The sequence below is a fragment of the Hylaeus anthracinus genome, unplaced genomic scaffold (genome assembly GCF_026225885.1).
Source record: "Hylaeus anthracinus isolate JK02 unplaced genomic scaffold, UHH_iyHylAnth1.0_haploid 3, whole genome shotgun sequence".
NCBI classification, from domain to species: domain Eukaryota; kingdom Metazoa; phylum Arthropoda; class Insecta; order Hymenoptera; family Colletidae; genus Hylaeus; species Hylaeus anthracinus.
The window spans coordinates 7,992,087-8,019,840 of NW_026535284.1; the positions used below are offsets into that span (position 1 = coordinate 7,992,087).

At 41.8% G+C, this 27,754-nt stretch overlaps 1 protein-coding gene across 10 annotated transcripts in view; it reads left to right on the forward strand.

Annotated features, from left to right (window-relative positions):
- LOC128893881 (solute carrier family 12 member 4) overlaps positions 1–27,754 on the forward strand; it is a 139,799-nt gene that overhangs the window by 20,419 nt on the left and 91,626 nt on the right. The window contains exons 1-2 of one of the 10 annotated variants that reach the window (XM_054155190.1): positions 20,149–20,167; positions 25,980–26,513. The exons of 3 other annotated variants lie outside the window; for them this stretch is intronic. In XM_054155190.1, the coding sequence (XP_054011165.1) occupies positions 26,456–26,513 (58 nt within the window). In that variant the 5' untranslated portion in view covers positions 20,149–20,167; positions 25,980–26,455. 6 more of the 10 variants (XM_054155187.1, XM_054155186.1, XM_054155188.1 and 3 more) reach the window with 6 other exon arrangements.

The following is a 27,754-nucleotide window of genomic DNA, read 5'->3' on the forward strand; positions in this document are numbered from 1 at the left end:
ACTCTTATCTAACGAAATTTATATCGATACATGTGCAAAGAAAGCTATCCAGCCGAGGTCGTATTTTTAAACCTAACAAAATTCACATTAAGAGAAGTCAATGAAATTTCTTTTTTTATTTTTACCTACTGCATAATGTAAAGAAGTAGAAGGTTCCACGGTCGAGTAATTCCGCGTACGAGTGTTTGGTATGCAGGAGCCCACCACTGGATAATTGGCCTTTCATTCCCCAGTAGAATTCTCCAAAGGACAACCCTGAACGTTCCGTATCGTTTATTCGCGAAGTGTCGTCCCGTCATTCGTCTTTTTATTCCTTTCAACGGTCCCCCTTTTCGTCCCCTTCCGCGGACTTCTACGTCTACAAAAGGGCTGCTCTTCTCGAGCCGAGACGAAGAATATACAGAACGGTCGACTGATCTATGCCCGACCGACGGATCTCCACGCGACTTTTCCATTCGGCCGGCAACGGAAGACCTCGCGAACTTTCTCGTACACCCCCTCCTATTTCTTTCGCGCCTCATCGTCGGGACGAGTTAAAAAGAAACTCCTCCGGCTCCGCGAAAAGCAATGAGAGCCCGATCGATGGGAGAACAGAGGGATTCGTTATCGTGCTATCCGCTACCATGGCCGTAGTCGCCGGGGGACCATGCGATCCGCAGAGCGATCCCGTAGCCGAAATTCGAATATTTGTTTGTGAATTTGTGGATTTAGAAATGTATTTTAATGGAAAGCGAAGGGTAGTTTCATGAGTACGAAATTTAACGTGTAAATTTTTCTGGCGAGATGTAGTTAGAAACGGGGAAGAAAAGTTAACAAATCACGCTCGTCGTAAGAATCAAGGAATTGAAAATCAAACTCAGTAAAAAGCTTTTCCCCGTTAGCACCCTCAGTATTCCAGTATCTCATACCTATCCATTTGTTCCTGTCTCTATCCATGCTTCATTTTTATGTCACAAACGTTACATCTTCCCGTTAGCATCTCCGTTATTTAAAAAATAACATGATTTTTAATCATAAAAAATTGTGTCGGAGGATTTCGACGTATATTCAGTGGACGAGGACGTTTCTTTTCTTGGGAATTTGTTAAGGAAAATCAGGAATTTTAGACGAGGCTTTCAAGAAAAAGCACTGTCTAGTTGTTAAGTTAGTCCCTTCACAGAACAGACTAAAGATGGCGTGAACTGCTACTTTTGAATCACTCGTGATTCAATCGCGATGATTTATCACAGTGGTACGTGATTCTTCGTGATCGCGTCTGATTAGTAGAGAACATTCTTTTCACTTTTCACGAATCATGTTGTTCTTAGATTATATATGTATTATAATATGGTCTAAAAGCAACGTTAATATAATTTTAATACAATTTGAATTTGACTCATTTCTAGTTTCTTGAATTTCCGCTAAGGGGAGACAGCGAGACACTAACGATAACAATTAACACGAACCGTTTCTGAAACGCCATCTTCCGGATCACGGTCGTGATCGAAGTTTAATCATGACTGCGAGATTGTGATTGTGTGATCATCGTGAAAAATCACTGTTAGTGATCACTGTTAGTGATCACTGTTAGTGATTTTTCACGCCATCCCTAGAGCAGACTAATTCCTTCTGATTAGCTCTCCTCTTCCATTCTTACTCAACACTTAACTTGACCCCTTTTCCTGTAAAGTCACCCCTCGTTTTAGATAAAAACTTCTTCCTTATTCCTTCTGATTGGATTCCCTTTTCCACGTTTACTCGCCACTTAATTTATTCAACACCTTTTCCAGTAAAGTCACCTCTTCTTTTACATAAACCCTTCCTGTCCCTTGTCGCTCGTCCTAGTCAACCAACCACCCAAACGTCGTCCCCTAAGTATCTCCCTTATTTGTGGCGTCACGAGAAATCGAACACACCCCTTCTCGCCATCTTCTTCCCTCTGGCAGACTTGATTCCCGAAGGAACTAAGAGAAAGATCGCCAGTGTTTCACGAAGTGGTCGTCACGTTCGCGAAGTGGCTTCTCCACCGTCGCGACAAAGGGACGCTCGCGAGGAGAGTTGCCAACGAAAGGATCCTCGGCTGGGGAGGGAGGAGGCGCGTCAGCATCCGACTTCCGGGTTGCAGGAGCCGCTTCTGACCCGAATCGGCGATTGTTGCTCAGCCGCGAGCGATAAATTCGCGGGTTATATGGGGCGCCGGCCGGGTTCACCAGGGGACGGTCGTCGGGGGTGGGGGGTGTGGCAATGGGTATGTCTCCTCGACCCAGTTCCCGGCGGCCGCAGATTGTACGCACCCGATACGAGCATTTCGCATCCGGGGTGGCGTGTCGAGTGCCTAAATCGTGGCTCGACTCTTCCTCAACCACCCCCTGTTACAAGCACCCACTCTGGAACCCGGAAATGCGGCTCTTTCGTGACGTCTGACTGGATTCGATGAGTGCGGGTGGAAACGGGGTGACCAGGGACTCTTGCGAACCTCATTGAGGCCGGTTACAGCCGATACCTGACTCAAGGGATGGGATTTAGCGAGTATGTTATAGCTGCGCCCCTGTATAGATTTGGTGAATGAATGAATTAGAATGTCCAGGGAATTGGAGAGCTTTTTTCAGTGCGATGTTCATCGAGTTGAAATTTAACCCTTTGGACTCGAGAGAGGTGACTCTCGGTCACCACTAGGTTTTACGCAGCACATCCATCAGCAATAATGTTTCTTTATCCTTTTCCTTTATCCTTTTGTTCTTAAATCCTTTCTGTACATCCACTCAAACGAGTCAATTACTACTTCGGTACTGATTCATTTTAGACACTCAATCTGTGTACTTGGTAACTTTAAAAATGGACTTGTAAAGAATTATATACGAGAAAAATAAATTAATTATGTATGAATTAGTTTAGGCTCTAAAGAATAATTGCAGGAAAACACTAAGTGATATTTCACTATTAACTCTTTTCGAGAGATGAGTCTCGGTCACCACTAGGTTTTACGCAGTAAATCAACCAACAATAATGTTTGCTTACGTTTCATTTCTTTGGAACTCAAAGTGTCAATAAAATGAATGTCGGTGCAGTAAAGGTCTGTAAAAGGTGCAGTAAGATTTGAAATACATCGTCCTACATCATCCAAGTCAATCTAAGCTTAGCATTCGAGTTACTGGTAGATACCAGAAAAAAAGGCCTCGAGTGCAGAGGGTTAATCAAAATCTTATAGTTGCGCCCTTATTCTAGCCACCCATACTCGAAGACTGAGGGTACGTTTTAATAGCACCCTTAATTATTATATTACAATTAGACTGCGTATCTTTGTGCAAAATAAAATCTTCGCGAATCGTGCATACAAAAATTGAACCTAAATAGGAATTTATTTTATTCTGTAACTATTATAACATGAACTTTACTTTTAATCCTTTTTGTATTCATGCATATTGTTTGCATTTTCTAGGTTCTTGCACATTCAAATTTCCTATAAATGCATCAAGATCCGCAGTCTAATTGTAATACTTAATAATACTTTTTTAAATATCATTTTATCGTCAACTTCGTACTTTCAAACGTAATACCATATTTTATTATCGATTTTATTGACACGGAATGCAGGTCAAATTTCGGAGATGTTTTTCATTTATTTTCTACTTTATAGCGCGACAATAAAATACAAAGAAAATAAAATATCAAAGAGCAATGAAAATAAAATTATATACTCCTCCGGCATACTCGTTTGCCGTACGTGAAGCGTACACGTTTCAAAAGTTGGGAGGAGGTACACGCGTCACGATAAAGTGACAATGGCCGCGAAACCCTCGTCGAGCAAATATTTACCTGTAATACCGTTTCCATGGAATTGTCTTATTCGTCCCGATGGAAGTAATCGATTCTCGCGGATTAAACGCGATATTCGCAGTTTTGTTTATAGACACAGCAACGCGAGTAATTTATCCCCCGGCTTCATCCAGCGCGATCGTATCGCGCCCGAGAGCGACGCGTAATTTATATAATTACGGTGGATACTAATTCTCTCATTACCGAGAGTCACAGCGTTAAAACAGAAACCGTGGGCCGAGTTATCGATTCAAAGAGGGTGCAGGCGCCGAGATTAGTTTCCGGATAACGGTCGAGCGTGTCCGTCGATAATCGCGTCGTTTCGACGGATTCGATAATCGGTAAATAATTTGACGGCCTGATTTCCTTTGTCCAGTGTATCGTTGTTCGAAAATTTCGTACGCGTCGATCTAGCAACGATTAACGCACGAATCCAGGGGAAGAAAATACCGTGGAAATGAGCCAGAGAAGCGAGCTTTTCTCCGGCGTTTCCGCTCTCGCGGGTTAATTGGTCATTAATTACATAAACATCGTACCGCGCGGAAAACCATTATCCCGCGGTGTTTCCTCGTTTATAATTATGTTCCGCGTTTAGTGCAGCGTATGTAAAACGCGGTTGGGTGGAGTCAGTAAATAGACGCGAGAGGAGCGATTTTTGGCAACCCTGGGATGGGTTGAACGGGTCTCTTGAAATTAAAATTCAATTATTTTTTGGTAAGCAGCACTCGCCGAACTGTAAACGGAGAATTCGTATTCGCGATGGGGTGCTTAGTTCACGGGATACGACGTCAATTAATAGGATTATATTTTTATATTTTAAAAGGATTAACCCTTTGCGCTCATGTGGCGCCTCTAGGGCGACATATGTAATTTAAGAGTGATTTCTTGAACGTACAATGTCAATTTTACTTATTTCAGAATACAGCTAATTATTAATTGAAGTAATAACAGATTGAGTCACGAATGATCGTAGATGTTTCTTTTCGTAGTAGAAATTTTGGTTTTACAGAAATTTATTATAAAAATTTATAATAAAGCGTCTCGGGCGCAAAGGGTTAAACATGCAGCGGCTAACTGTTAATATTTATAATTTCAGAAAATTCGTTTCACGATAATAATAACCAAATGTGTATAGTAAAATATGACATAAATTTCCTAAAAAAAAAATAAGCGCATTTCGGAAATGGCCAAGACGCAGCGTCCAATCAATTACAGTCGAATGTGCCGCTCTGAAATTTGATTAGGTTAATTCGATAACGAGCTTATTTCGGTAGGCGACTCTCGGCCGAAGCCCTCCCTGCTTCAGAATTAAACTGCCAAGACACGAATCTGCAGCTCGCGGATGCGATATAAACGACTTAGTTCACGGGGAATGCGGAATGCACCGGTGGAATCCTATTGATTACTTTGGTTTCGCTCGTCGGTTCAGGCGAAGCTATCGATCCCTCGAACGCTACGGGAATTTGAATGATTTTTCGCGATCGTGACGAGCTTGAAAAACCGCACGCTCTGATTTTCAGTGGCTTGCTGTCACGAGACAAAATCACGAGAACTCCGCGGTTTTCTTTTTTCTGTTTTATTTCGATTGACAATAGATATTCATTATTTGTCATAGGAGTAGGGGAGCATCGGAAAATCAGAATATTTGCAAGGAGGAAATAGAATTTAGATAGTAAAAATTCTTCTTCTAACAAGGAAAGCTCTGTTTGTTCTGATTTTTGGATATGTTTTAAAGGACCGAAAAATAAGACATACGTATTTTGTTATATTGGCACGTTTTCATATTTAGGGGACGAAACGATCCCCCGAAGTTTCGGCTGCAATAGGCTATTACTATAAACAAATTATTTTTTACAAAATCTAGGGCCGGATTCTATATACAAATTGAAAACCACGAAACTTTTTCTCAAAAAGTTTTCTTGTATCTGTGATAGTTTCGGAGATAGTCTATTGCAGCTGAAATTTTATAAACCAATATAAAAAAATACGTACATCTTATTTCTCGATCCTTTAAAACACATCCAAAAATCAAAACAATCGAAGGCGGACACCTGAAAAGCTTTCCTTGTATTAGGTTGTCCCAAAAGTTTCTTTCGTTTTATTGATAATTAATACATACACAATATTTTATGTTTTATGTTACATTACAAAATTGTGTACAATCCATTTGCTCCGTTACCTTTACAGCATCAATGTCTAAGAAATTAAATTGTCTATTTATATAAACACTGGCACAGAGAATAATTGAATGCAACTCACGAAAGAAACTTTTGGGACAACCTAATAAGTACAGTGTTTAGTATTTTACTATAACAATAATTTTTAGAAGCAAGCTAGGAGTACAGGATACAGTATTTATCATTTCACCGTGATAACAATAAACAAAGTAAAGGCGAGGGTCACGTAGCGTACCAGGTAAAACAAAGAAAGATCCTCCACCTAAGCGTGTCACAAGAAAATACACGCATAAATAATTTCCCATTAAAGCACACAATGAAGACAACGTTAAATAAATCGCACACTTGGCCGTGTACACAGTGATTCTACGAGCACGAGATTCGTTAGTCTAATAACCCAGATATACCGTCGCTGAAATTCTGATAGCCTGATATTACCATATCCCCATAATTCAATAATCCCTCTTGGCCGCGATCGTGTGCCAGTCCTCGCGTCCAACATTCCCTAACATGGCCAGTTTACAAATTCCGCACGAAGGCGTCGAATATTAACAACATCGATCGATAAATCCCAAAGGAGAGAAGTGGGGACGACGACGACTTTGATCGCTGGCTTTCCATACGTTACAAAAGCGATCCAGCCGCGTACGCGAACCGGTTCGATAAATCAGTACGATATCTTGCCGTCTTATCGATTCACAGCCAAGTGTCAAGGCCACTTTCGATGATCATTTAGCATTGCACGAACGGTTGCGTGGGTGTGCAACGCTCGGAGAATGCAATCGCGTGCGCGACGCACGTACGGTGTTTACGTACACGCCAGGATTTACCATTATTGCATCGCTGGCATCGTTGTCATCAATTTTATTCATTGACAACGAGAAGAGTCTCTAAGTGTTATGTATTTTAATGGCATTCGAAGCGCGCTTGGAAATATATATGGTGCGGTGGTAAATAACATATTTTTGCGTGCATGGTTTGCTTAAATTGCGCGCGTCAGAAAAGAACGCGTCGTGGCGCTAGAAAACGATAGTCGATTCTTTCGAATCGAAAATGAAGAATGATATTTTTCCGTAGGAAGCTTCGTTTTCGTAAAAATAAATCGAAAGGTTTCGCTAACCATGTCTGACCACGACTGGCCAGTTCTACTGATTCTAGCATTGTCCAATGTACCGTACCTCTTCTATGGAAACTGCAATTCTTTAAACGATTACAACTAATCGAAATGGACACTAATAGCTAATTTAGAGCTAATTAGCTCGAAATTCGCGCACGATAGATGTCGAATATCGAGAAAAGGATCAACTGTACTATACGTACATACGAGACATAAAAACGGCGTTTTCAGTCCTCGAAGTTGCAATTCAATCCCGAAGCTGAAATACGAGGCAGGAGCTTCATACTCTGCCCGGAGGAAACTCGCAGCGTATCAGACTGCAATAAATAAGAATCTTGCGTGTCTGAAGCATTTTTCCGCGAAAGTTTTCTCATACTTACCGCCGACGTTCTCCGATAGTGCTCTGAAACAGAATCTCCTTTCTGTACTTACATACGCGTCTCCGGGACGTTTAATATCCTCCACCTCTACGTCTCTTGGCATATAGGAATATTTCATCCCTCCATTATTTCGCTCGAAGCACGAGGGAAAAATTTAACGAGGTTCGGGAATGCTTTCGAAACGATGGGATCAAATAAAAATGAGCATATTGCGAAGAAGTAACGTCGAGGTATATCTCTATACCTTTGGAATTTATTTCTGGGCTTTCCATAGTAAATTCAATCGAGATAAATGTAATTTCTATACTTGGTACGGTGCATTGGTACTTTTTTTTTTTTTTATTAAAGCTATTAAACCCCCTACAGGATTATTAGCAATATAGCTGTGCATATAATCAGTGCATATATACATTTACATTATGATACACGAAGTACGATACGATACAAGAAAACGATTTCGAAAAGGAGTACAGAAACATGAATCAAGTATACTAATAATATCAAGAATAGGCTTATCGTTAAGGATATACACAATTGTTTTTCAGAAATTTGTAAATAATTAGCTTTTTGTAAAGAACAGGCTTGTACAAAAAAGCATCCACTGTATATGGAGGATAAGATTCGATTTAACATAATTTATGAATCATATCGTTGCGATCTTTGTCGAATAATTAACATTGCCAGATTGGTACTTGGTACGGTAAATTGTTCAGTTTTCTAGGGTTCAGATGTTTTCGGTTCTAATATACACAGAACCGGAGATCAAGTGGCAATTAAAAGTACGGAGGAATTGCCGCTCGAGGTAATTTAGATTGTCGTTGAACCCATTTTCATCCGCGTGGCGATAAATTCACGGTCGAGCGTCATTTATCTTTACGGACGGGATTTTTTTCGTCCCTCGTCGGAATTGGAAAAGTTCCTCGTCCCTAATTCTCGATGAAGTCGGGCAAGAGCGACGGACGAGTACTTTAATTAGCAAATTTTATTTCGGAGCGATCATCGAGGCGCCAGCGATATCGAGTGATAATCCATTGTTTGCGTTACCGAATTGGCGAGGCTTACCTGATGAAAATCGGCCCAAACGTGACCTTGTTAGAAAGGAGGCGCACGTTTGCAGGATTCAGAGGTGATTGGATTTAGGTGCGATTAAAAATAAAAACTAAAACCGTTTTTAGAATGATGCATCGATGGAGAAATAAATGAATCCTTTGCACTCGAGAGGTGACTCTCAGTTGCCATTAGGTTTCACGCAGCAAATCAACAAAACCTAATGTTTCTTTAAAATGATTGTCAGCGAGGTGATGGTGAGCTTATTCTCAAATCTAGACTGTTTAGAATTCATGCCAATAGAATGCTAAGAAACATCTCGAGTTACTGGTAGATACCAGAAAAAAAGGCCTCGAGTGGAAAGGGTTAAATTCGTAGCTTAAAAAATTTCAAGTGAATTGTAACTCGAAAGCATGGATCGCTGTATATCCTCCCTGGAACTTCAAATCTCTCCAAATTCATCTATAGATCACTCGAAACACTTATTTCTCCCGTACAAGCACAGTCGGAATCAATTTCGTAAATTTTTAAGCGAACTATTTTCAATTTCGTCACTCGTAAGCGAGGCTGCGGTAGGCTTTCCGATTTCCCGGCGACCTCCATTATCAGATCGGGTCGAGAAGCGCGCTGAGAGATCAGCCAGCGATCGAGGCTCGTGATCCAGCTAGCTCCAAAATAGCAGAAGCGAAGTTCATTGTCTGCGACCTTATTCCAGCACGCTTGGGCTTCGTATTCCTGAATGCAGGCCTCGAGACTGCTAACTGGAGCGTGGCACGCAATTTCTATCCTAGACCTTCGTGCATGACGTTTCGCTATCGAGCTCCCGCCGCGATAATTGGTCGGATAACACGGGGATCCTGAGACGATATCGGATTATTTTTCGACCGTACCTGGACGATCTACCGTGATCGTTTTATTACACGATTGCCGATCGCGGACCTTGAGACGTCTGCGATCCGATACTTCCACCACCTTTTTACCGTAATCGTCGATTTTTATTTATAGGTGAAATCCTGCTAGTAAAATTCACAGATACGCCCTCTGTCCCATAACTAACCGAAATGGCTTTAAAAATAACAGAACTAATTGGAAAATCTTGACATAATCATTTTGTTTATTAAAAATGTTCTCCCTCGGCCGAAGTACAACGATTTGCACGTTCAAAAAGTTCATCAAATGGAACTTAACAGAACTTAATGTTGATTCTTTGGTCTTTATTTATTTTTCAACGAACGTATATCAACTACTGTCACTTAAATGTGTGTATCTTGGCTTCTAGTGAACGAAATGTCACGAAACATTCAGAGGTGAATAAAAATTGACAACAAATCATAAAACAATCGGTCATTAGTGGATGACGCCACTACATTTATTAAACTAGAGCCATTCCGGTTAGTTTTTGGACAGAGGGTGTATATTCCATGTCTGATAAATATATTAATGTCTAATAGAAATAGTTATTTTCGTAACGCAACAGAGCATGGAATGCAGATCTGCGACGATTTTCACGACTTCCTCAAAGAACTTTTCGATATCCGATTTGGATAACTTCCCACTCGGATTTCGCGTATCCCTGAATCGTGTTTTGGACGCCGCGCGCCGCGGCGCGATATCGCGCGCGGCCGTACATCCACCGATACAAAAGCTGCATTCTCGAGCCAACAAGCACGATGTGTTTTATGTCACTCGAACACCGAATAGCTTGGTTCTGGACTCGCGAAACATCGCATCGCGCCACTTTTCTTCCGTGAAATTGGATTCGGTCCTAACAGAATATTTCACGTTATTAATAGCCTGCAGTTCAATTTGTTTTCTCTTGATTTATCAAACGGCGAACAATAGGAGCGTGTATCCTGAATTTCAATACCCTTCGTTCGTGTTTTCTTACCCTCCTATTCGCTTACTGTTTATTAACCCTTTGCATTCGAGAGGTGACTATCTATAATATTTAATGTTTCTTTAGGTTTAATTTCATTGGAGCTCGAAGTGTCAATAAGAGGATTGTAAAGAGTAAAGATGACTTTATTCTTAAATCCAGATAGCTTAGAATTTATGGCAATCGAATGCTAAGAAACATCTCGAGTCGCTGGGAGATACCAGAAAAAAAGGCCTCGAGTGCAAAGGGTTAATTATAATTGAAGTGTCCGTACTTACTGAAGTAGTTTCTATCTTTTCGTGTATTAATTCCGATAAAAAAAAATCAATTATTTTCTCGCTCACAATTCCTGTCACCCAACTACCATTCCCAATTCCATAAGACAGGAAATTCCTCCTCATCTCGTTTCCGGTCGGCAGTGATCTGGCCGCGTTTAGGGAACGAAGATCCGTATTTTCGTTGGGCCGAGATATTCCAAGAACCGCGTTCGATTGATCCGAATTGCGGTCGCGTTTCATGGAAGAAAGGTCGAAGCTAGTTTCCCCCGAGGGAACAGAGGGGGTGTTCGTACGGGGTGTACGCGTGAGAGGGGCGACGGTGTCCGTGCAACCCCTGACACGATGAAGTTCGAAGGGAGTAGGGCGCGTGCGGAGGATGGATCGCATGCCTGGCGCCAGTTAACAATCGAGACCCGTGCATTTATGAATAAGGCTGCACAGAAAGCGAAGGAAGGTCGCAGACAATGAACCTCGATCCAGTTCAGGGCCTTAGTCGCACCGCTACGCCGTCGGTCAGGGTGGTTCTGCTGCGTCAGAGGCCAGACCTCGCGGCTGTACAGCGATTCCCACTTTCAGGTGACAATTTTCTTCCTCGCGTATTGTCAAATGAAAGTGGAAATCAATGTTCGTCGTAGGATACGTATAGCACACCCTGTAGAAGATATCGAAACAACACTTTGTACAGTATATACAATCAGTCCCATAAATATTCGTACCCTCTGTGTCTACCGTACAATATTTATTTAAATGGTAAGGTTGATTGAATTCAAAAATTCATTTGGTATTATCTAAAATATTATTTAATTTAGTACAAACATTTATGGGATAGATTGTACAGACGATACATTTAGGACACCTTGTGTACCACACCTTGTATAGTTGTAGTCATAATTTTTATTTCTGCACATCGTGATTCCATACCGTACAAAATTTGTTTAAACGGTAAGCTTGATTAAATGCTAGGCTTGATGTTTCCAAGTGTACGTTACCAAAAATTCATTTGATACTATTTAAAATATTATTTAATTTAGTACAAACATTTATGGGATTGATCGCATAGAGGATACATTTAGGACACCTTGTGTAACAGGTGTACCACACCTTGTATAGTTGTAGTCATAATTTCTTATTTCTGCAGATCGTGATTCCATTAAGGGTAGAAGGAAGCGATGAGACGATCCTCCATTAGCCAACCCTTAGGTATTATTTGTCTGGCAAATACAAACGAAATCTTTTAATGGTTTCTTCGTCGATTTGTAGGGTCTTCCATTACTATCGTCCGCAAATAGGTTAAACCCTTTGAATGAACAATAAGAGTGTTTTTCGTTTATCTTGAACTCTTTGATATCTCTTTAATGACAGGTAGAACTGTTAGAGAAAGGAAATGGGGTAAATAGGGTGAAAGAGGAACTTAGTATCGAATCCCTCGATGGGACTTACTCAATTTTTAAATCGAATTTTCTTCGCTTGACGTCCACATCGCGTCCAAACAATTTCAGGCAGTTTGGATGTCGTTTGGAAATGGAGTTCGATGGAACTACGGTGGGAGTTATTTAAAAGCGGAAGTGCGGCGATGGAAACGACCACCCCCGGTCGTCCCCGCTATCGGAAATGGCGTCTTTTCTCGCGGTCGTAAAGCTCTACTAACGTTTCATTAAAACTTCGCTGCGAAAGCGCCCTGGTGTCGTGAATTTAATTAGGACAATTACGATCCTCCGCGCAAAGGATCCGTTACAGTCCACCGTGAGACCCCCCCTAGACTAATTTTTACGGCCATTTCGAATTCGCGACATCGTCTCACGACTCTATTCGTCGACAGAGTAAAACATGTAACTCGACGAACTGTTAATATAATTAGATAGATGGAGACGCAGGGGGGAGATGCGATCACAGGATACATCGCATCGGCGTGGAAAGTCTGTCGTTGAGCGAACAAAAAATGCCGGTCGTAATCAACGATGAAAGCGACACGCTGCTGACCGAGCTCTATCGTTAAATTAAGCTCCGAGCAACGCGAATCATGGTGTCCCGTGCTACCTACAGCTGCTGAAATACGCGGAGGAGTGCTTGTTTGCGGAACGTACGGCTTTTACGGCTGGCTTCCAAGACTGATAAAATAACATGTATTTTCGTGAACCTTGTTTCTTTCTCGAGGGACTCGACTCCGGGACGGGCTCGACGTGTACTTTCGCGTGAGAAACGAAGAGGGCTAATTAACTATACTATTTTGAGTTTCTCAAAAAGAGGAAGGGGCCAGGTTCACACTGCTCAAGTTTGAATCGCGTGTATCTTTCGAACTAAAGAGCGGCAAACGAAAATTCCAATCGAGCATTCGTGAGCAAACGACGAGCAAACGTATGTAAAAAGAAGATTTGGAGTTTTTAAAAAAGGGGGGGCTAGTGTGAAGCTGACCCTACCGAAATTGAATCGCGTATATCTTTTGAACTGAAAAGGGGCAAATGAAAATTCTAATCGAGCATTCGTGAGCAAACGACGAGCAAACGTACGTAAAAAGAAGATTTGGAGTTTTTAAAAAAGGAAAGGCCAGCTATACTTGATAAACAAATTTCCACGGAATTTTTCTCGATTCGTTCCGAGTTCTACAGTGGATTTCTGGTTGGACATGATCGTGGAATAAAGTGAAATTTGTTGGAAATTTTGTCGAAGACGACTCGACGTTGGAATTTCAAATTCGAAGAAAAAGGAGAATGTATGTGCCTGTGCAATATTAAAAGTCAAATATCATTACTAACTTACGTAAAATGTACGTAACGCATGTCGAATATATTCTGGAATTATTATAACCATCATTTCGTTTTACTCTAGTGCACATACATCTTCGTTACACTTACCACGTCCTTATTACATTACTTTATATCGCGAACGCATAAAATCCGCAATCTAAATATCAGGTACAATTACGCATTGTTCTTTCGAACGTCGTAACGTCGGAATTCCGATTAGTCACTCCCCACTAAACTTTACGAGCGTACCAGTCTCGAAACGAAAAACCAATAAGGGACCCAAACAAGACTGTAAATAAACGGAGGATTCTCAGCTACCTACACGTTAATCTCGAGAAAGCCAAGAGGAGGAAATTCACTGTTTCCGTCCGAGTAAACGTTTTTTCGCTTTATACACACGCTTGTAAACTTCGAATGCAGCGAGACTAAAAGAACATATTTCGCACGGTTTATTTGAACGGCAAACATTCCCGCCGTTTCCCGAGCAAACATCAGCCGCGGCGTGTCAATAATTTCAGCTTAGAACAAAGTCACGGAGAACGACGTGCGATTTTTCAAGTCGCGGCCGAAGCTTAATCTTCGAAGCATCCGCAAACAACGGTAAGCCACGGCGCCGACGGGAACGATGGACGTGAGACTCCGCGGGCGTGTGCACGCGTTTTAATGAAACCGGAAACTCGGTTTTTCGCGCGCACCAGGTGCGTCAGAGACGGCTATTATTCGCGTTATTACGGTTTACGGAGAGTACCTGGGGCAACGGCGGCACAGTGGGCGCTGTTCTTTCGTCGTTCCGCGAATTAAAGAACTAAATTCGGTCCAATTAAATTTACGGACAACGGGCCCCTACGGGCTAGATGAAAGAACGACTTTCGTCAATGGGGAACCACTCTTGCGTTACCGCGCCATGCGTTTAGACTAGGCCAGAGGTCGTCGAACCTTACCTGCCTTTAAGTGACGTTAGGTCTGAGGCGGTTATCGGGTGTCGAATAAAAGAAATGCGACCAAATCTCATTTTATACTTTTATTTAGCGAGTCACTCCATGAATTAACAGAACTAACTTCTGAACTAACCGTATTCGTTCGCTCAAACGTCACCACGGAAAACATTCTTTCTTTCCTCTTACGTATCGCTCGCACTCTGTTTAAACAAACACATTAAGGAACATACTAAAGAACATACTAAAGAACGTACTACCCGATTCTACATATCAACATTCGTTCGACATTCAAACCAATAATTTACACGTTCAGTCAACGCTATCGCGCAGCACTTACTTCAATTCATTCCTTCGGACGTATCATTTAAAAATGAGCTCGTGTTCATACTCGTTTTCATCAGGATCTCATCTATCCACGTAAAACAAATTTTGTAACAAACTCGACCTCCGCAAGCGTGGCTCACAGCAGAAATGATACTTGCCACTGTTGAAGTAATGATTCAGTTTAAATTAACTAGCGCATAGAACAAGTAGACTCGATCGGAAGACGTAATGGAGATACGGATATTATCCCTGTCCGCGGTAATTTTCGTCGTTTTCGTTCTCGAACGAGCGTGAAATGCCTTTTGTCCGGCTCAACGGCGTCCAATTATCGAGGTTGTAAATCATGGACGTTTTGAACGTGGAAAGAATCGGCGGTTAAATTTCCGGCCGCGGGAATACGTAGACTCGCGCGTAGTTAAGCTAAAAGGGTAAAATTCGTGGGGTGTGACCCGTCCATCCTAATCGATCGCTCGTGTTGGAAGTAGTGCCATCCTATCTGGTCGCGATTACACAATCGACCCTCGGCTGGGACGACCCTTGCTAAGCCCGCGTTGTACACAACCGTTGCCGGCGTTTACGCTCGCCCCTAAATATCGAAAAACGGCCTATCGCGCCGCGATGCCTAATATGGCGGCAAATTTCACGGTTCGAGGGCGAGGAAGAGGGCGAACGGTTAGCTCTTTACGTGCTTTCTTAACCTTCAGACCTAATTCCACGACGTTCCAGGGATGTTGTTTACACGGAACGTTGCTGTGTACCCACGACATCGGTCGTCGCTGGAAATTGTTTGTGTTTTGTTTGTGGAGTAGCTTTGAGGTTAGGTTTCGCTTTTGTTTCAAGCAGCCTCTGGCTGTGCCATTACGCAAATTGTTCTTGAAGGTATAATGTAGGTACACTTTGCTTAAGTGAAGCAAAGTACACTTTGCATTTATGATAAGAATAATGTGGCTGTAGTAGGTATTAAAATTGGGGTGATGATTATTAACGCAGTGGCGTTCAAGAATTTTTATTTTTATGAACATTACGAGTTTCTCAAGTTTAGCGATGATCTTTTTTTTATACGACCTGTATAATACTTCTATATTACCTCGTATATACAGAGGTCACTTTGCACCCAACGTTTGATATTCATTTCGAGCTACCAACGACTCTTCTAAATCACAAACTTACCTAATCCTGCACATCGATGGCTTAAAGAACACTTTGAGTCTTTCTTCCGCCGTTAATAAGTATGGCGGAAGAAAGTAGAGCCCCAATGGGCTAACATCCGTAATCCTAAGAAGCCCTCTCGTGAAGGATAAAGTATACTTTATCGCTATTATTCTGAAAAGCCGATCGTCATGGTTCTTAAAATATCGGCTCAGAGTCGAGATTTAGCACGATGACGGCTTTGGCTTTGAATGGTGATGGAATCGAGCGTATTGCAATTATTTAGTATCGAATTCTTGACAGTAGCGTCGACAGGATACGTTCGACTGTAACATGAATACCTTGCGGAATTGAAACGGTACATTCGAGTAGAATCGATTCCCTGTCGAATGGGTTTCATTAAATGCTTCGAAATAATTATAAATATTAATGAATATTTTTACTTACTTATTTCTGATATTATTACCTGAAATTAAAACGAAACTAACGAGTGTTTCTCTTCTTTATCATATAAAATTCTAATTTCTGTCGCGTTTAAAAGAATTCCTGTTCTATTGTACGAAAATTCCCCTTGAAAAGAAATAGTCGCGTCTCCCCATTAGTTCGCTTAATGGAGGTTTAGGGTACACGGAAAAACCGATCGGGTCCCTGTTAAACGACGCTGTGTTTATTTTTATCTCCGTGCCGGGCAGATGGTAAATCCTTTTATCGTTCAATCCTCTTACGAGTCCAATTCCGAAATACAGTTTTAAAACCTTTTATTCTCCAGCCAAGTGGGGACGTCTCGTTTTCCGTTATCTTCCAGTTTTCGGAGCATGTGCTCCCTTTTTCATCGTTACACGCGTTTATTTTGCGTTTATTGTTAACTATAGTAACAGTATAGGTTCTCCCCTTAATCCTTGTTAAGTCAATTCGGATACATTAACGTGGAACTTCTGCGTGGTTACATAAACACGACAAAAGGTCATCAAAAATTTCGTCAAAAGTATCCACTAGACTTTTTGGAGGAAAACAAAGCTAAATTCGTACAGAGTTGAGTAAACTCTGTTCCCAAATAACATATAAAAATTTATATCCCAATTTCCACTTGCATTTCGTTTATAAATTCATTTGTAAATGCGAATCCGTTGATGGTGTTTTGAAAACTTATGCCAGACGTTACTTTACGAATGAATTTCACATTTTGATTCTTTATTCGGAGATGGAGTTTGTACGACTCTGGGTTGGTAACACTCGCGTCATATATTCCAACGATTTGTAACGAGCTCGCGCTCTCGATAGGCCGACAGGACCCAGTTCGCGGTGAAATATCGGATTGCGCAGGACCGGATACGTCTCCAATCAAATTCTTCGACAGCTGAGTAATTGATTCGACGCGGGAACAGTCATCGTTCGCGCTTAACATCGTCGATGAGAATGGCCAATTAGACCGATTCCACGCCGATACCAGTTCCAGCGTTTCTTTTTTTTTTCTCTCGATTCGCGTTAATCGTTCTTCTGGCAGGAATTCATGCACGATACCGCCATGGTAACGTTGTAATAAATCCTTTGGAAAGAGTAAAATCCTTCTATTGATGACAATTAGTCAGAACCGAATTGAAATGTTGCTTCTGGTTCTTTAAAACGAACATAAATTTAACCTGATGTTTAATGAGGTACTACCAATGGATATAGTCCAGTTAGAATTAATCATTCATAAAGAATGCGTCAACAAAAACCCTCAATACTTCTCCAAACAAACCATAAAATGCCTATAATTCCCGATTACACTTTCTAAATCGAGAATCGAACCTGTACAAAAATTCGACCTCCTCCGATCGTCTCGAAACTCGAACTAGGGAATAATTCACGTCCCAAAAGCCAAATTATTACCTAAGAATTTTCGAGAAAGCGAGATCGGTTCAAGTATTTGCAAACGAACACGCGAATCGAGTCGTTTCGCGAAGCGTGACGCGACGGCCATTTGCAAGCGGACCGTGACGTCAGAACGCGACGGTATCAATCAGCCCACTCGACGGGCCGCGAACGCTCGAACGGCAAAGTCCCCGAGATTTATGCATCGCTCGAACAAAGCTCGTCTCCGTGCCGTGTAAACAGCGAGATGCGCCTCGCAGTCGCACGGACTAACGTCGCCTGGTCAACAAGGGCGCGCGTAATGTGTCTACTATTCGAAGCAGCCGTGTCATTCCGTCTCGTGAATAACCAGGTTGCTCGCGTTACTCGAACATCACGGATGCTCGGAATCGCGCTTAATCCGCTTGGCTTACTCCGAGACGTTCCACGGGGAAGTAGTCGCGATTAGAGCGGGAACCAAAAACGAAATCTGTATAATAGAACCTGTGACATCGCATTGGAAATGGGTGATTAAATAAATGTTTCTCTTTTATTATTTAACACTTTGCACTCGAAGGCATTTTTTCTGGTATCTATCAGCAAAGTGGTGAAACGAGACTATGGCCTGGCAAGTAAGGAGAATCGGTAGAAACAGACACCGGTCAGACTTGGGCCACGATGAAAAGAAAGCAGCAAAAATGTTACTCTAGATGACAACTGAAGAAGTATACCTGTATCAAACGGTAAAATCAGGTAAACCAGTAGAAACAGGCAACAGTTAGACTTGAATAATATTAGGATGTTGGATTTTACTGCGAATACTGTAGACAGCGAGAGCCGTCGTATATTACGAGTTGTTAACTATCAGCAACTCGAGATGCTTTCTTAGCATTCTATTGTCACGAATACTAAGCTTACATTGACTTCGAAAATAAGATCTCTAATTTGAGATTTGAGGATCAGGTCATCTTTGCCTTAACGACAATCATTTTATTGACACTTCGAGTTCCAAAGAAATTGAACCTAAAGAAAACCTAGTAGTGAGTAAGAGTCACCTCTCGAGTGCAAAGGGTTAATAAACTAGACTCTATTATATTATTCAATCTATATCAAGGAAATTACGTCCGTACCGCACATCTTTCAAAAAACTAAACTGACTGAAAGAAAAATCCATTCACAGGAAACCGACCAAGATTAGTCGTTCAATAAAGGGACTATTCATTAACGCACGTGTTCATTCGTTCAAAGAATATTACATAAACACATCCTATCACGCGTCGAGCATATCATGTGTCGATCGATTTTTGTTAGTCGTATATTCCAACACATCGCTTGTTACATAAAAATGTTTATATAAAGCATTCAGTTTTCTGGTATTATTCGTGAAAGCTATATATGTATTTTAATATGTAGAGTGATGTTTATTATGAAAATGAAGAGGTGAAATAAAGTGGCGCAGCAGGAAGAGTAATCAGTGGAGAACTGGGAGGAAAGTGGAAAAGAGAAATTCAAGGAGAGATGCAGAGGTTGAAAGTTACAGGATGGAAGGCTGGTGGAAGGTAAAAAATAAGAGGAACTTACGGAGGGTGAAAAATAGGAGGAACTTCCCAAGGAAATGGGAAAACAGAAGGGGAACGGAGAGACGTACGAAGGAAGGTGGAAACAGATGAAGAGGTAAAAACGGTTATCTAGAAGAACTTGGAACAAACGGATCCGTAATGCGGAACAATGGATCTGAAAAATCTGCAAAGAAGTCTGCCGTTCGCGAAGGAAACTTATGTACATAATACGAACATAAACTCGCGGGAACATAGCTCCGCGATAGGGTGGAGAGGACATTGAACGAAAGGTACAATGTCGTTCAAAAGTCGGGGATCATCTATCATTGTCAATTCGTAAATTCGTCCCTTGGGTGGAGAGGGTATCGCTGATGAAATGTATACACATATCGGTGTCCCCATCAAAGTTATTAAACTTGAATTCAGTTTTATACGAAAGGGTACATTCTCGTGTCATTTAAACATATAAATCTGAACGCAGATACGAATAACACGTTTTTTATTTTCAATATCGGAATATTTTTAAGTACAATTCCAAGGTAATAAATAAGTCTCAAACAGTACCTCAATCTATGTATATCGTGCTTTGTATACCTAAGAAAATATCAGTTTTGATCATTCGAACCCCTTCGATGGCAGATTTTTGAACGACAGGGTATAGGACGGCTCGTGGACAGAGACACCACATACCTGACCATGGATGGAACAGAGAAACCTCGAAACCTCGGCACACACACAGAGACGGCCAACGGCCAGTGGAAACCCGGAGGGTTGGAGGGAGAGAAAGAGGCACAGAGAGGAAACAGAGGAGAGGGAGGTTCCTAACGTGGCGTTAGCGAGCGAAGCAGCGGGGTGGTGGTTGTGGGTGACGGGTTAGGTCGGGTGGGTGGCGGTGGTAGCTACTACACCCGATGGGGTAGTAGTAGGTGCGCACCCTACGCGGATACCAGGTGAGTGGGGCAGAGTACCGACCAACCCCCGGGACAAAACGCGAAAAACCACTTGTACGTCCCAGTCCTGGCTGCTGCCGGTGTCCTGGCGATCCTCCCTCCGCCCCGGGGATCCCTTCTGCCACCCCCTATTCCGTCGATCCCGCTCCGTGGGTTCCTCGAGGCGTCCTGTCGCTAGTCAGTCATTCGGTCAGGCCAGTCCCGCGACCGACGTCGATTCGAATCGCGACTCCTCCTCCGACGCTCGTGTTTCCTTCCATCAGTTTAAATACGACCGCGAGCCGCGCCAGTGTCCCTGACGTCCCTCGTCGATCGAACGCGCGGATCGATCTAGATCCTCCGACGCCCACGAGAGGAGCCGCGGGGAGAGAAAGTGTCGACAAGGGGAGAGTGACGACCCAGGCGATGCGAGAAGCACCCTTCATCGATCCAGGTCCAACCAGGAGTGAGACGACGCGGTCCGGGATCCCGAATCTGTGATCCAGAAGGATCGAGGATCCTCAGCGAGTCACCCAGTGCGCGGCCAACCTACCGTGTTCTCCTTTCTTTTTTTTTCTTCTTCTTTTTTTTTGTATTTTCATGTCTTCTCATGAAACGCTGCGACCAGGATTGCCTCTGAGTGGTGTGCTCCACGAGCGATGCGAGGGTGGTTCCACGAATTCGTACTTCTGAGTATAAAATGGAGTCTCGCGAGGGGAACGTGCAATGGGGAGCCTTGGCTAACGGGGAATTTCTTGGATGTTTGCTTATTCCGAATTCTTGTAAGGGGTGTTTTTGAATGTTCGAAGTAAACTGTGTCGAGTAGAATGATTATTGGCGGATTGTGCGACGTTAAATTTATTATTAAGAAACCTTCGTGATTGTGATTTGCAAGGAATGAGCACGTAGATGTTAATCCAAGGCGCGGTTCTTCGGGGGAAATGTATTCGGATTCTTTGTGCGCTTTGTTTTCCGTGGAAGATGCAGAGATACGAATCAGAAATCCACCCAGAGGCAATCCTCTTCAGCTCCCCAAAACAGTGAGGCTCCTTTGGGAAGAATTTATCTTCTTTTCTTTCTCGAGGGAAAATGATACTGATATTTCATGAGTAATACTCTGGAACGTCCAGAAAAGGACACCTTTGGTCGAGAAAAAGAAACGTATAAATACTTGTTTCCTTTTCGACAAATTTTATTAACTCAACCAGAGATCAGAATTAACAACTAACAGAAACATTTTTCTTTCGAGACGTTTTATTTTAATTCGCGAGATCATCGCCAATGGGTTTCCATTCGACACGTTGTTGGTTAATTTTCAAGCGTGGTTCGCTCCGTTGTTGAACAAACGGGGCGTCGTAATTGGCTCGGGGAAGACGCGTCGCGATGACTTGTTGCTCGATACGACAGCTTTTGTTCACCCTAAATGTTCTAAAAATATGTGTTTCCTCGTCAGGAGTGGTTAGTGAGAAAGGCAATTAACCTCTTGCTGCCTCGCGCTTCTTCCTCCCCCGGGTTAATAAGGGAGAACACGAATTCGAGGGTGAATAATATTGGACGAGACTTGAACATAATTGAATCACGCGTTTTCCGAGGCTTGTCGCGTTGTCAAAACTCCCGCCCTTTTAATTATAATCGGCTACCATGTTTTAAAACGATGAGGTTATATTTAAGACTAGCTGTGCCCCGCGCGAAATACTATTTATTTTATGTCGTTCGCATTGGACCGCGTGTTCCTTCGTGAATCAGTAAGTGACTGTCGTTTCTTTTCCGTAACTCAAATGTTTCGATCGATATTTCCGATAGCCGAACCCCGCGGTTTCACCCGTGTGGAATACCAACGTTGCAACCCCTTCGGGGTTGAATTTCAAAATATCCTTCCTTATTCCTTGTATACATCACACAGGGAAACCTCTGGGCAAAATTTCAACTTTCTAGATTCAAGGGTTTAGCCTGGACATTGATTGGAATCAGTCGAGGCATCATTCTTATATATATAGATGATTTTGCGAGGGGATAAATAAATCGAAAATGACAGAGTATTTTAATTTAAGCTTTTAATTTTGAGAAAATTGGTCTTAAATCTTTTTAGAGCACTTGTACGACTTGACCAGAATGTCTGACTATTATTCACCATTTCTACTTATGTTGCTAATTTATGTTGCTTCTGTTATGTTAGTGTCCATTTCGATCAGTTGTAATCATTTAAGAAATTGCAGTTTGCATAGAAGAGGTATGGTACGTTGGACAATGCCAGGATCAGTAGAACTGGCCAGTCGTGGTCAGACATGGTTAGCCAAACCTTTCGATTTATTTTTACAAAAACGAAGTTTCCTGTGAAAAAATATTATTCTTCATTTTCGATTCGTTTTCAAGCAAAGAATCAGTCAGGGCTTCATTCTTATATATCTATAGATCATTTTTAATGAAACCTACACGATAGACTGAAATAAAATTTAAATGTATACATGAATTTTTGTTTAGTCATTTAATTCGATAGTATATTAAATATGGTTTCTTTTTTTTAATTGTTGATTGAAATGAACAATTATATTCATATTTATACGAATATAAATTATTCCAGAATCAGAGTGATTTTAGTTCGTGGTATTATATCTTCACATGAAGTATCGAGATAAATCTGTTTAATAGAGTACCGCCCGAAAGGGATTCAAAATTGTATTCAACAAGTGCTTATCGAGAAGTGCACACGCAGGCTGGCCTGGAAAGAAAATCGAAGCCCTCGGGGGTGAAGAGTGACTGCAAAAATGGACAAGCAGTGTCCAATGGAGATGGGGAGTCACCCCTGTCGAGGTAATTTACGATTTCCTGTTCCAACTCGACGCGAGCGACATACTTCCCCTCCATTCGTCAAAGTAAGCAAAGGTCGTCGGTGACGCCATATTTATGACACTGTTGTCCGGTCGCTCGATGCAGAAAAATTGCTTGAAAAATGTCCGAGGAAACGGATAATCAAAATAAAATAAAAGGGGCATCTTTCATCTTCGAAATTTACACTTGGGAGCAAAATTCCTATACAGCAAATAATTTAATAACAATTCATTTTAGAATTATTCGACCAATATATTTTTTTTTTTTGTTCTTTTGCTAAGTCCAGTTAATTACTAAATACTTGTAAGTCCAATATCTAAAACACGTAGTTCAAATATAAACAAGTAATTGCCTCCTCGTAAAACTTTCTTTGTAGAACGGCAGAGTCGAGTCGGTTCCATCGCTGTCCTTGACGTTCGATCGTCGTTTTCCTTTGAACCGGAAAAATTTATTTGAAATTTCTACCCATTGTCCGCGACGGCAAGGGAAATTCGATTCACGCGACTCGTTGCGCGATTTCTCGACGTTCAGTTTCGAGCTGAATAGATTCCCCGGGCAGAAGTTGCTCGTCATGAATGCCACCGATCGTGCATGCATACAGAGGCTTTACACGTCGATACATTGTGGCACATATGGGATCAACGTGGGGCGTGATCGATCAGTGACGTGTTACTGAAACAGCCGGCTAACGTTGCTCCTTTCCGCAGTGTCTCATGAATGTCGCGCGTTATGCGAATCGATTTTCGATTGTGCCAATTTTTCCCGTCCTCCTCGCGAGTGCCGAGGCATGAGACGTCATTTTCAATTAAAACGATCGCTCGAAATAACATATTAAATTTTTACGTTCGGATGATGCTTGAAACTTTTAATACGAGGAAGTGTTTTATCTTTTGTGGTTTTATTTTAAGCTAGAAGGATGTTCTCTAGAATATTTAAAAAGGCTTGGAAAATTATATACACAAGCCAAAAGTTGTTAACCTGAAAAGAACCTCTGGGAAGCAAGTTCCTCGTCGTTTATCAACGTCCACGTTGTAAAAGTAGGAGAAAAAGAAAACCATGTCTCGTGACTACGTGACCATAAAGTTTAGTCTCTAGATTTCCCATTTTCCATTCTTGGTTTCTATTCAATAAATTCTACGGAGAAGAAAGATATTTTACTAACATTCTTGGCTGTTCGATTGTCCAATTTCGAAATCATCCACATTGGTTTTCCATGGACGAATTTGAAAATCATTCGAGGACGCGACGTTCGCACCGATCACGAAAAAATGACACGCGATCGATCACACGCAGGTGTCATCGAACCAACCGAATGACACAGTTTCACCGTGTCGTGTCCAAGGTACTCAATTTTTCATTGGACTCACGTGTTACGAGTATCATCCCATTTTCATTATTAATCCCTCGCTTGTAATTGCGAACGACGAGCATTTCCCCTCGCGAGTCCTTTATTACTCCTACCTTGGTCAGTTTCGTTATTTCCCGCTCGAACATTTCCATTTCTACTCCAATTTAACCGTAAATTTTTAAACGTAAATTTTCACGAAATATTTTCCTCGTGTTTCGCGTCCGATTCTTTAAAACGTCGCAAACAAGACGGTAAAATGTCCAAAACGAAACGACAACACCTCGATTCCCGTACTTTCGTTTCGTTTTATTCCGTTAAAACCACTCACGTCGAGGAAACAGGAGAATAGTTTAAACTTCTCTTCGAAAGTTTCCAGCTAGATCGAACACGACAAACAATAAGGCCAAAGTGATTTCCCGGACCAGATGGGGTCCAGAGTTTCCCTCAGATTTTATCTCACAGTCCCGTTAGTCTTCTTTTCGCCGTGAATTTTTCTCGCTTCGGTTCGGAAACGGGAATCTCAAGTTTCGCCGTTCGCTGAAAACTTTTCAACCGTGCTTTTCAACCGTGCTTTTCAACCGTGCTTTTCAACCGTGCGAGCCGTGTACGTAAATACAAAGTAGGTTCGTCGGCGGTATGACACACGCGGGATCGATGATGCGCGTACAAGAACTGAGAATACGAGCGTCGATCAGCGGATGCGTCGTCGATGGTGGACGAACGAGGTCGACCCGGTTACGTTGTTACCGTCCTGTCCATTATTCGGTTTTTACTTCGGCCAGGGACTACGGGGAAGATTGATGACTCTTGGGGGCCCTCTACCCATCCGAAAATGGGAGGAAATCTATTCGAGGATTTTGGAAACGCCTTTTCCGCGTCGCGTCCCACGGGAAACTTCTTCGGGTAATTTGCGGAAGGTTAGGTCTCTGAATCTCCTGTCATTAATTTTGATAGCTGTACTCATAAAAGGGATGGGAATTGGTTTGGGGAGGAAAAAGTCTAATGGGAATGTTGCCTTAGTTTCCAGAATTTTATGTTGATTGATTAAGAAGGATTAGGTGGAAGTGGGGATTAATGAATTCTTCATTTTTCTATGTGTTGGAAAAAGATTTTTAACCGACTTCGAAAAGGAGGAGGTTACTCAATTCGACGTGTATATTTTTTTTCTTTTCTTTTTTATAATTTTGAATTAAAATAAGTAATAGTAATTAGAAATTACATTTTTATTTTATCAAAATATTCCTTTTTTCAGGAATATTACTTAAATTATATATAATAAATTTAATTTTATATATATACATATTATTTATTTAATATATATTATATATAATAATAAAAATTATATATATATATATATATATATATATATATATATATATGTATATATATATAGGTATATAGTATATGGTTTAATGACGTTAGGTGAAAATGTGGCTTAATATCGAAGCATTCCACCAAAAAAAAAAATTGAAAATAGAGACGGTGCCCAACAGGAATTTGGCGAAAGTGTGTTCTAACGACTCTTCTCAAAAGGAGCCATCTTGAACCTAACCCTTCCCAGAAAGCATTTCCATTTCTCGAGTCTCAGACCTCGGTTTCAATTTCCCACCCAAGTATACCTTCGAATCTCTATAACTCCGATCCCGCTATTTCTAGCGGACTTCCAATCGTGCAACCTTACAAGCAACAATAGAGATAGGGGTCATTCGACCGGAGAGCCGACGAACATTTTCCAGACAGCAGCCCCCGCGTCTATCGACCAAAACGCAACCGTTTATGTACCGTTCGACCTGCTAAAACGTAGTGCGTAACGCGAACAAAAAAAAAAAAAAAAAAACAGACTCGAGGTCGCGCCATGCCGATTACCCAAACTTCCGTAACGCGATACCAGAATTAATTTTCACGCTTGAAAGAAAATCTATCGAGTGCGTCGCGAAAATCCGAGAGCTTCCGCGACGATTGTCTGGAAAGGGGGGGCCGTGAGCGATCGAGAATAGGATCGTTCGATAAATCAAGGGTGTCTCTGGATGTTATCGGACCGTGTGCCAGTGTCGTGTGTCTGAAAAGCCCCGAAATCGGTCGGTGAACGGAAGAGGACTCGAGATAAGGTACGCGAGGGAGCGGAAGGAACCATGAGCAACTCAGGAGCCATTCCCCTGATCTTGGTGAAGAAGGAGCAGCTCGTCGAAGGCAAGTAGTCTCAGTCTTTTTATCGTTGTCGTGGTCCTCGATTGCGCCGCCCGATGCACTCGTGACCGTTCCCATTGTGCCCGGACGGATGTTTCGCTCCGGAGTCGCCACTGGAGAGGAAACGACGTCAGGGCGTCTTTCTATCGATGGGGGATTCAATAGAGATCTGTGTCGCGCTCGGGGTGTCATCGGGAACATCCAATTTGAGATTTTTCCGCCGGATGAGAGGGTGCTTCTATACGTTACTCCGCTGATTCGCGTCTGGAACGTATTTCGTCGCTGATAGGAATTGTGTCGCGTTTATGTACCGTTCGATGCATTTACAGGGGAAATGATACTATTGGAATGTCCTCGGGTTTTGAGAGTTATTACATTCGCTACCGGCAGATGTTTTACGTTTCTGATACTGACAGGGAGAACTTTTTAGCCGTCCGTCTTCGATTGTTTTGATTATTGGATACGTTTTAAAGGATCGAAAAATAATATTTCATATTTAGGATGTGAAACGACTCCCTAAAGTATCAGCTGTAATAATAGCTCATCTTCGAAACTATCATAGATACAAGAAAACTTATTTTTCTTATTTCTCGGTCATTCAAAACATATCCAAATATCGAAACAATCGGAGTCGGACACCTAAAAAGCTTTCCTTGTGAGTAGATTTTAATCGAAAACAAATTATAATTTTATTGGACAGGTATCGAACTTGATGTATACATTTATTTTGTTGAGATACGTATCTAAAAATAGCCGAGATGCAGTAAATCTTTAGGAACGTTTTTGCTTTGCGGTCTCGTCTGAAACACACCGAACAATTTACTCTGTTAGAAGACGTCAACATCTGCTGAATGAAAAATTTTCATCGATGAGAACTTGCTATTTTATAAAGGAAATATTTTAAAGGAAATGTACCTTCTACAGTGCTTGAACACTTGTGAGGGTGGGTTTATTTCGATATAGCGGGGTACGAACTTTTTAAGCTAGCACGATGGGGTCAGCTATCGAGTGGCATCGACGGAAAATAGATCAGCTTAAAATAAACATTCGACATCAGTTTCATGTTACCCGCAGCGTCGTTAAATAATGCTGGTGTTATAATTGCGTCTCTAAAAATAACATCGACGAAAACGACGCTTCTATTGTCTTACATTTGGGCCAGTTAATATTTAGCAAAGCCGTCGATTCGTGATACCGTATCTCCTGATACGGAGCGATTATCTAGGATCGTGACTTCCTATTTA